Raw genomic sequence first — 10,586 nt, 5'->3', positions numbered from 1 at the left:
TATTTGCAATTATATCATTTAGAATTTAGATATTTTTTAATTGAACCCTTGTAAATGTTAGCGCAATTTAATAAATTATGCTAGAAGCAATTAGGAGATTTTTCATGTAATGCAGATACATTTCAATTAATGTTTTATTAATTTTTAATTTTTTAATATTTTAATTTGAAATAATCTCATGAAAAAAACCCTATAAAATACTATGCATATTATATGTACCCTTCACCCAATTTCTTAGGTGTTAATAATTTAAACATATCCATTATACAACTAACAAAATTTGGAATATGTTTTTCTTATAATCTCTTTAACATTACTTAATCCATTTACTTTGTTTTTGTTAATCTTCACCCAAGGATATTTTTCCATTGAATTTTAGAGAGAGTGAAGGGAAAGGGAGAGGCACATTGATTGGTTGCCTCCTGCACATGCTCTGATAGGGACTGAGGATCAAGCCAGCAACTGAGGTACATGCCCTTGAGTGGAATCAAACCTGGGACCCTTCAGTCCACGGGCTAATGCTCTATCCACTGAGCAAAACAGGCTGCAGCTTAATTCATTTACTTTTAATCAATATGTATCTTTATATTTAAAGTGGGCTTTGTTTTTGATTCACCCTCATAATCTGTCTTTTAATTGGTGCATTTATGCCACTGACTTTCAGAGTGCTTACTGATGGAGTTATTACCATATCAGGTGGCTTCTAGGGCTTCTGGGGCCGGCCTGCCCTGGATGGCGGTGCACTGGCAGCTGGCGCTGTCCCACACTTCCTGCAGTATGCAAATTAGCCACCATCTTTGTTGGTGGTTAATTTGCATATCACCCTGATTAGCCAATGGGAGGCGTAGCAAAGGTATGGTCAATTACCATGTTTGTCTATTATTAGATAGGATTTAAAGCAGACCAGGGACACCTCCCTGGTCTGAAGTGTTTTAACAAAGATGAGTTAAACTATTCCAAGGGTAGCCCCTTACTTGAGAAAAGGCTAGGAATGTACATTTTAAAGACTAAACTATTATGTCAATTTGAAAATGATTCTGAAAGATACAGGGAGGGAGGGCAAAAGGAAGGCTGTGTGCTGTGTAGCCTCCTCCAGGTGGAGACCAGGTTTTGTCTACTGACAGTTGCTGACTTGATCCAGGTGGGCTCAGACAGGGCCACGCAGCGAATGGCCAGGGGATGTGTGCTGCGCAGAGCTGGCTAAGGCCTCTGAGTCACAGGTTCCTGCGAGCCCCGCCTCTGACCTGAACACCTGAGAACTCAGGTGAGGGACGGGGAGGTGCTGCAGATTCTTAGTGATCGCCCGTCCTGCCCTGTGAACATTTCTATGGTGTCCTGTGCACTGCCCCTCCAGGGTCAGAGGCCAGGAGCCAATGATTTCGGATGATTACATGGAGCTGTGCTAAGGTGGACATGTGAAGGCTACATGCTGATGGAGCGCAGGGCACAGGCTTGGGTGTGCAGCACGACGACGACCATTGAGAAACAAGTGGGAGATGCACAGAAAACCAGACTAAAATGTCACCAGTTCATAGCTATTATTGTCCCTAAAAAACAGGATTATCGCATTAATAAATCGAAGGAGGAAGAGGGCTATGTATGGTTATGGCCTTCCGACCATGGCGGCAGCTCTGGGACACTGCCACCCGGGGTGGGGGGCCACCGCAGCCCCAGGACAGCCTTTTGCTTTGCTACTTACTTGTCCTGAAAGATAACCAGCAGGTGCAGCAGCATTTTTACAGTTTTGTCAATGTCCTAGGGTGGTGAAGAAAAGAAAGACAGGAGAGACTTAATCACGGCACCACAGTCTTCGCTAAAACAGACCTGAAAAAACCCAGCATGAATAAAACCAAGCAATAAGTTATTTTCTTCCTGCCTCACACAGACATAAACAAGGGAAGGCTAGAGTTTTACTGAAACGGAAGAAACAGGGAGCCTCCCAGTACAGTTTCTTCCTTTTTAAAAATTTCTTTATTTTTATTTATTTGTTGATTAATTTCAGAGAAAGGAAGGGAGAGGGAGAGAGATATAGAAACATCCATGATGAGAGAGAATCATTGATCGGCTGCCTCCTGCATAGCCCACACTGGGGATCGAACTCACAAGCAGGACATGTGCCCTGACAGGAAGTGAACCCTGACCTCCTAGTTCATAGGTCGAGGCTCAACCACTGAGCCACACTGCCAGGTGCAGTGCACTGTTTCTAAGTGTGTCACCCGCCAGGTTCCCCGGGAAGAGGAAGTAGGGCTCTGCACGCTAACTTGCTGGGGCACTTGTGCCAAGCGAGCCCCCAGCGCCTGCTGCAGGCGACGGACCTCCAGGTTTTTGTTGACATCTTTAAGTCCTTGAAGCCGGTAGTAGGTCCCCAGCAGACAGTCCAGCACACACGCTGGAAAGAATGTCAGGTAGTCAGAGAATTCCTGCAGGTAGGCAGCCAGGCTGCTCAGAGGCAGCACACTGAACCAGGACCGGAACAGGTCTTCATCCACACTCAGCAGGTATTTCTTCTCTACCATGAGCTGGAGTAATTTCTTCCTGCAGAGGGAGAGGGCGGGGAGCACTGCAATGCAGACCACAGACCAGGAGGGAGGATCGAGGAAGCTTGGGTTTAAAAAATAATGTCAGTGCTAAGAGGTGGATCCAATGAAAAGGAAACAACAACATTAAGAATTCACCAACATGACAGTACCTAGAGACAGAACCTGGATAGAGCATGGCAAGAGAACCTGACTAGAACCTGGTGACTGAACCTAGCTGGAGAACCTAGCAAGAGAACATGGACACAGAACTTGGCTGGAGATCCTGGCTAGGCTGCTGACCAACTGAAAAAGAAAAAAAAAAAGAAAGAATTCACCAACATGGATGAACCTTGAAAACATGATGTTGCGTGAAATAAGCCAGACACAAAGGACAAATCCTGTGTGGTTCCACTGACAGGAGTACCTAGTGTGGGCCCACCCACAGGGGCAGGAAGCAGAGGGAGGTAGCCAGGGCGGGGAGGGGGGCGCGTGAGTGCTTCACTGGACGGAGTTACAGTTTGGAAAATAGCTCTGCAGTGACAGCTGCACAACAATTCGAATGTGCTTAATGCCTCTGACTGTGCACTTAAAGTGGTTATACTGGTAAATTGTAGGTTATGTATGTTTTACAATAAAAAAACACACTAAGAATCGGCCATTGTTTCCAGCTCTATTGAGATGTAGTTGATAGATAACGTGGTATCACTGGAAGGAGTAACAATGTGTGGATTTATACACTTGTATGTTGCATCACGTTGGCCGCTGACCTCCGAGGTCAACGCTCCTTCGTTTTCATTCCCCGCTGGTGGTGAGAACATCTAAGATCTACTCTCTTAGCAACATTCGTGTCTGTAATGCAGCGCCACTGACTAGTCACACCACTGTGCTAGCTCCCGGAACCCACCTTACAGCTGGGAGTTTGTAGCCTCTGACCAACATCTACCCCTTCCCCCAGCCCCCAGACCCTGGTAACCACATTCTACTCCGTTTCTACGAGTTTGACATTTTAGGTTCCATAGATGCGTGAGATCATACAAAGTTTGTCTCTCTCTGAATCATCTCACTTGGCTTAATGCTCTCAAGCTTCATTCATGTTGTAGCAAACAATAGGACTGCCTGCTTTTTCAGGGCTGAATAATACTGCCTTTTATAGATACACCAGGTCTTTTTGATCCATCCATCCCTTAACAGACACTGAGGGTCTGCACCCCACCGATGCACACACACTGCGCATGGCATTGCAGACAGGATCTTACGAGGCAGCACCAGTGGGGCATGCTTGGCAAAACGTGAGCATTAACTTTTTGTCCATCTGCATTTGTGTTTTTTTTTTTATTTCAACTGAATGTGTGCACTTAAACTGGATCCACCATTTTCCCTTGTAGACTGTGATTTCTGTGTTTCCTTTTAGAAAAAGCTGGCACTTCACACCCTGACGATGGCTAACAGGCCATTTTTGTATTTTTCTTTGTATTATATGTTTCACATCTTTTAAAGAAGTCATTTTACGAAAAGAGATGCATTGATTGTGTCCTAGAAGCAGGACTGAGTGCACCAGGGAGGTCCACCGAGACTCATGTGGGGAAGTGGAGCCCACCACTTACTCATGTGCCCTTTTCTCCCGAAACTCCAAGAAAGAGAGTCCTTCGAGGGCTGCCCAGGTGTTCTCGGGCTGAATCCTGGGCTCCCGTCCTGGGGGGCGTGGCCGCATGCAGAAGTGGAGCACGGGCAGGGTGCCCACCCAGAGGTCCACCCCCTGGTCCATGCTCCTTCCACACAGGTTCACCAGGTACTCTCGCCACCTGAAATGGGACAGAGACCCCCTCCGTGAGCTGAGGGTGCCAGTCAGCTCACCTGTGGTCTGACGTCCCACCAAGAAGGGCCTGTGCCTCACACAGGGCAGGCAGGCGCACTGTGGGTGGCTGAGCAGAGTGACTGGACCAGGGAGTAACAGGGTCCCATGGGAGATAGGGCGCCCTCGAGTGAACCCCAACGCATTGGGCACTGAAGAGACCTCCACTGAAGGCCCTCAGTAAACTCCTGTTGGCGGCATTTCCATCTTCCTTGACAGCAGAGGAAACTGAGGCTCAGGCAGCTAAGTCACCCCTGCCCAGTGCCATGGCTGGCTGGCTGGCATGTGATCCCAGGCCTCTGGTGACAGCCAGTGCAAGTGTAAAGCAATTTCTTCAATGGGAGGTGCCTATAATCAAGTGTCTCCTACATCACAAAGCATCACTGCTTTCAGACTCAGGACACCTACACACTTCGTCCACCCACCACCATCCCCGCTTGGTGAAAATGAACGGCACTCGGCTGGCTTGTCCATTCGTAAAACCCATAATGTTACCGCTCACTGTTGTCAGGGCAGGCCGCCTAATATCAGCCTCGAGTTCAAGTCAGGCCGCGGCTGAGCATCTGCAGCAAGACGCCAGGACCATCGGAGGGTGGAGTAGGTGCCCCCACCCGGCAAAAGGCAAAGCCCTCCATGCTGGCCAGACATTCACGCTTCCGACGGCCCTGGCCAGCACAGCAGCCTGTCTCCTGAACTAAACTCGGAGGTGGCAGAGACCCACGTTGCTTTTGTAAGTGTCCTGGGCTTGGGCTCCTACAGCCACTCATCATGCGATGTGGCACAGCACAGCCTCTGCAGAGCCACGTGTTCAACAGCTTATGTCAGAAAATGAGCATCTATGCCTGGGACAGGGCGGAGCAGTGATTCTCAACCCATGTGTCTCGAGGCTTTTAACACCTGCACTGCTAACTATGGAGTCAGGGCCCTGGCCGCTTTCCCTGAGGTTGTCAGTAAAAATGACAACAGCCAGCACAACAGTAGCCTTCTGGTGAATGAAGCACGGTCATACCTATTCTGTGGTAAGGTCAGCAAAGATGTGCTTTTCGCATGCTGCAGAAATCCAGTCATTAATGTATCTGTGCCATGAGGTGAAAAGGTTGAGAATCACTGGGCAAGAGGAATAAATGTTGAAATGACAACAGTGAGTGGTAACATTATAGGTAGTTTTTATTTCTTGTACGTTTTCTTCCACTTTAGACCAGCACTTATTTTTATAACCAGATGAAAACCAGTAGAAATGGCTGTAAAATCATTTCTCTCTCTCTCCCTCTCTCTCTCACACACGCCCACACCCACACCCACACATACTACCTCTGAGATGTTCTAAAGATGAGGCTGAGGTCGTCGAAGAGGTCACCGGGGGAACTGGGGTTGGTGCACAGGAGGCCACACAGGGTGCCCAGGTCATGCTTGGAGAGGGAAAGCTTCAGCTCCGCGGCCACGTGCAGGGCGATCAGGCCCATCCTCAGTTTACTCCTCACGGGAAAGTCCGTGGGCAGAGGGTCTTCGCTCTTCTCCAGTAACAGTGCCATGTGCTTTTGCAAACACTTCCACAGGTATTGCCCCATCTGGCCCAGGGGAAACGGAGACAGAAGTGTGGAGCCAAACCCATCTGAGCTGCACCATCGCTGCGCCGAGGTCCGCCTCACCTGAGCAGAGGCCTAGGGCCCCGAGGGGCAGGGACAGCTGTGACCCGAGCACCCCATCTCCGGGCCCAGCTGCCTGGGACCTCTGGGAGCTGCCCCCAACAATGGTGTCCGGAGACCCCAGCGTGTGGAGGGGCTTTCAGGTAAGGGCCTGGGTGATTACGACGGTTCAGTGGTCATCTCATATGTGGGCCCAGATGTATCTCAGAACTACCCCGGCCCCACCACAGTGCAAGTGGAGAGGCAGAAAGGAGGTTCCACCCCTTCTTCCTACTTGGTCTGGAGGCCAGGTGAGGGATGGAGCCAGGTGAGGAGGTGGGGTCAGGTGAGGAGGTGGGGCCAGAAGTGGGGGCTGAACCAGGTGGTAGGGGTGGGGTCGGGTGAGGAGGTGGGACCAGCAGTGGGAGGAGGAAGAAAATAGGAAGAACAAAGAATTCCCAAGAGGAGGTATTTGGAGAAAAGGAATGAAGGTCCACCTGCCCCCATCTGCACCTGCCCGTTGAGTCTAAGGGTCAACTGGCCACTAGGAGGTGGGGCGATGCTGGCTGCTCAGAAGATGGAGGGAGTGGCTGCATGTGCCCCCCAAGCCTGTACCTGATTCTTTGGGTAACGCGGGGAGGTCCAGGTCTGCGCCTGCTCCTTGTAGACCATGGGCTCACTGACGACAGAATAGAACTGGCGGAACTGCATGAAGAAGCTGTTCAAGTTGACGGTGCTCCACGTCTGCAGGATGCTGAGGACACGGTCCAGCATGATGGAGGCCGCCTGCTTCTTCGTTTCTATCACCTCCTTCCCCATCCGTTCCTTGACAGATTTCAGGACTTGCTCCTTGATTCCAGTGGATTTCATGCATATAATGTCATCATACTGATGCCAGTCTAGAGGGGAGAGGAGGCGTCACAACCTGCCTGACCTGGACTCTCTGCCCTGGAGGCGGCTCTTGACCAGCAGGAGCAGAGGAGTGAGCCCAGGAAGGGAAGAAAGGACGACTAGAGAACTCTTGGGCAGGTAGCCAGCCTCACTCCCCGCAGATGCCCGTCACAAGTCAGCAGCACTGGGGCCGGCCTGTGGGGAGCCGGCTGGGTCGAGGACAGGCATGCAGATGCCATACAGGGGTAGGTGCCACCCAGCAGCCTGAATGTGCTGTGAACATGTCTTTAACAAGCTTGATGGTTCAGCAAATGTGGCACACGAGCCCCTTAGAAAATGGTCACTCGGTGGGTAAACACTTTATACTGAAACTGTGTCACTCACAAGTGAGTGAGCCCCACTCCGTAAGTGACTTAGTGCAAGTGCCACTGTCCCCGTACTGGGCGTCAGGATGCCCAACCCATGAAGGACAGTACAGGAGACAGGGCCTGGGGCTGACAGACACACTCATGCAACTGCATGCAGCAAGTAAAAAACGGCAAAGAAAAACACCAAAGGAAGATAAAGATATAAATAAGAAAAAGAAGACAAAACGGAGAATAGGAAATGAAGAGAAGAGTGGCCACTACCACACAGTGGGGTGGCGGGTGGGTACCACATGGAAATCCCCTGGAAAGGGCCGACGCGCCTCTTCCAGCTCCTGCCCTGCCTACCACTCTGTGCCCAGCCTCCTTCCTCCTAGCAGCTTAATGACAAATCCTTTCCCTTGTTCCCTCTCATATGTGAATGCTCAGGCTCAACTGATGAAAACTTGCTTCCAAACTCAGGTTTGTCACATGGGGCTTGGGTGGGCCCCACTAAGCAGAGACGACCCACATGGGTCCCGGGAGCCTTTGCCCACGGGAGGCCCTGCATGTGTCTGCGGCCACTGCCCACAGGACCTACCTCCCGAGTCCAGCAGCGAAGACTTTAGGTGCAGGCAGCGGTTGACATCCTCGCTCTCCTTGTCCTGAACAGAGCCTTTGTTACCGATGACCACATACTTGTATGGAACGGGTCTGTCCAGGAGCCGCTTGGAAAGGACGGCGCAGCCTTCAATGAGGGCCCCGACCTGTTCTAAGGATCTGTGAACAGAGGGGACACCAGCCAGTTATCAGAAAATCCTCTTGGAAGTTTTAGTTCTTCTGAAACCCAGCATGGAGTGCATAGCGAGAGCTACACATGGACACCAGCTGAGGCCCTGTCCCCAGACAGAACGAGGGGCCGCGGGCCCGGGGACACAGGGCAAGTGCATTGAGGGGAGGAGCTGTTTGAAATATTCATTTTCCAAAAGCCGAGGATGTCATCGGTTTTGCTAAAAAGCACTGTCGCGATAGATTTCAAAGAATGGGTGTCAGTACATCCCTGCGGGGCTGCTTGTGCGCCAAGGACACTCACTTGGTGATCTTCAGCTCGCACACGTTGAGGCTCCATTCTGGCTTCCCCAGCTCTTCTCCACCCCGGACAAATATCTGGTGCTGGTCAGGGTCAAAGCTGAAGTCCTTGGAAAGGATGGCGTGGAAGAACACCCTGACCCCCTCCCCGGGGCCTAAGGGGCTGCAAGAAAGCCACCAGGAAATGACGATTAGACCCCAACGCTGTCTACCTAGACATGTACACATACAAATACTCACACATACTCATGCACATGTAAGCACGCACACATGCATAAACACATACCCATACTCACACCCATAAAAACACACACATACTCACATAGACATACTCACACATGGACAAACACACACACATACAATGCACACACATGTGATCTGTGTTTCCTCACTGCACATTAACACACACCCAGCAGAAATCAAGCACATTGACACTTCAAACCTACCACCTGCGTTGTGGGTCCTCTCGCCTCCCCTCTACAGGGGTGGGAGGTGGGCATAGGGCAGGGGACAATCTGCCCTGGAAGTGCTGGGGGGGAGGGGCTGGCTAGTGCTCTCCTAAGTTCTGTGAGGCCAGTGCCACCTCTGGGACCCCAGGGACTCCCCCGTCTCCCCCCGAAACCTGGGAATGCCCTCAGTGGGGCGGGTGGGCACTGTGCCTGCACCTGTGGGGCAGGCCGCCTCATGGCCCCACGACCCCCTGCGCCGCACACCCTACCTCACTGGAACTTCCCAAGCATCAGCTTTCCGCTCCTTCTGGTCCTTGTCCTTTGGGTTTCCTGGCTTGGCTTTCCCCCCAGAAATGGCAGTCTTGTCTTTGGTTTTGGCTTCCTGGGACAAGTAACCAAACCCCCACATTTAACACCAGCCGCCAAGGTTGCCCCTGAGGTCTGGGCCTCCACCATGGCTTCTGAGGACTCCACACCCAAATTTCACTGAGCAGCCACCACACTCTGCCTCAGGCCCTGGCCCTAGCATTCCTTCTGCCGGGGCCACGTTCCCAGTCTCCCCATGGCCTGCCTCTTGCCCATCCAGGCCTTCACTGCAAGAAACCCCTCATGGGAGAGGCCTTCCCAGGCATGTCCCCTGGGTGCACCCCAGTGCCCTCTGTCCTCATCCATTCCCCATGGCCCGTCTCCCCTCTAGAGAGTGAGCTCTGAGGCAGGAGTGATCGTTCAGGGCTCCACCCCAGCACCTATCGGCAAAAAACTGAATGAGAGGAGCCAACTGTGGGACAGACCGCAGGGCCACAACGCCTCCTACAGAACAAGACCCTCAACAGGCAGTGCTCCCAGGAGGCAGGGGCCCCAGCAGGCGGCTGTTTCAGTGTCTGAGTCTCACTATGGGCTTTGTTCTCAGCCTCTGTCCCTGGCTCTGCTGGCTCGGCTGCGACAATGGTTTCCTGGAAAAACTAAAGACCCCAAACATCAGGCCAAGAAGACCACAGGGACAGGGAGACTGTGACTCAACAGTGTGAGGGTCAGCATCGTCTCCAGCCAGGTGACATCAGGGTCATGGGCACAGTGACAGGGTCAGCAGCTGGGGCGGAGGGCAGCCTCTCCCGCTCCCCATTCCCAAGAGAAGTCCCAGAGGAGGAGAGGATGCCCTTCCCAGACCAGGAGGCCACGTTGGAACCACACTGCACAGCCAGGCGTCAAGGACATAGCAGGCCCACCCTGGTCCTCTCACCTCCCCACAACTCACCCTGGAGGCAGGGGGCCCCCTCTGCTGCCCGATGGCTGGCGGGTCTTTCCTGGGCTCTGAGGGGCCCCCCTGCGGCATGGGCAGCGGGAGCTTCTGGGCAGCACCTTCTTTCCATCTGGCAGAGGCAGTGGGGCCGGCCCCCTCCTGGTCCTTCCCTCCTGGGGGGGCACCTCCTCTGGTCTGATCCTGGGGTGCCGAGCTGCCTGAAGACTTGTCTCCTGAGGCCGCTGCTCCCCCTGCAGCCTGGCCCTGCAGAGACCCTCTGCGGCCACCAGGCCTCGTACCCTCGTCCAGCGGCTGGCTGGGCTGGCTGGGAGCACCACCGTCATCCTTCAGCTCTTGGCTCCTCTCCATCTCCCCCTCAGGGATGGACGTCACCTTTGGGCTGTTCTCAGAGTCTACAAAGGCAGTGAAGGGAAGAACCCGTCACCTCTGGGATATTAATTTGAGCTGGTTATTGTTAAGAAAGGGCAGCCATGGGAAGCTCTGAAAGCTGAGGAGGCATTTACATTTGTGAGGGAAACCTGCATGTGTAAGGGGTCCCCCTCATAGCACCAAGAAG

The 10,586-nt window shown here is 52.4% G+C and overlaps 1 protein-coding gene across 1 annotated transcript in view; it reads right to left on the bottom strand.

Annotated features, from left to right (window-relative positions):
- LOC102755948 (E3 ubiquitin-protein ligase RNF213-like) overlaps positions 1–10,378 on the bottom strand; it is a 75,626-nt gene extending 65,248 nt beyond the window's left edge. The window contains 9 exon segments of the mRNA XM_015566176.1: positions 1,700–1,755; positions 2,316–2,535; positions 4,124–4,321; positions 5,683–5,939; positions 6,612–6,895; positions 7,833–8,011; positions 8,325–8,483; positions 9,039–9,151; positions 10,025–10,378. Coding sequence (XP_015421662.1) covers positions 1,700–1,755; positions 2,316–2,535; positions 4,124–4,321; positions 5,683–5,939; positions 6,612–6,895; positions 7,833–8,011; positions 8,325–8,483; positions 9,039–9,151; positions 10,025–10,378 — 1,820 coding nt within the window.
- Positions 10,379–10,586: the final 208 nt, after the last annotated feature.

This window comes from Myotis davidii, unplaced genomic scaffold (genome assembly GCF_000327345.1).
Source record: "Myotis davidii unplaced genomic scaffold, ASM32734v1 scaffold1622, whole genome shotgun sequence".
Lineage (NCBI taxonomy): Eukaryota > Metazoa > Chordata > Mammalia > Chiroptera > Vespertilionidae > Myotis > Myotis davidii.
Note: the sequence above shows the minus strand (reverse complement) of the source record. Positions and strands in the feature narration are given on the sequence as shown.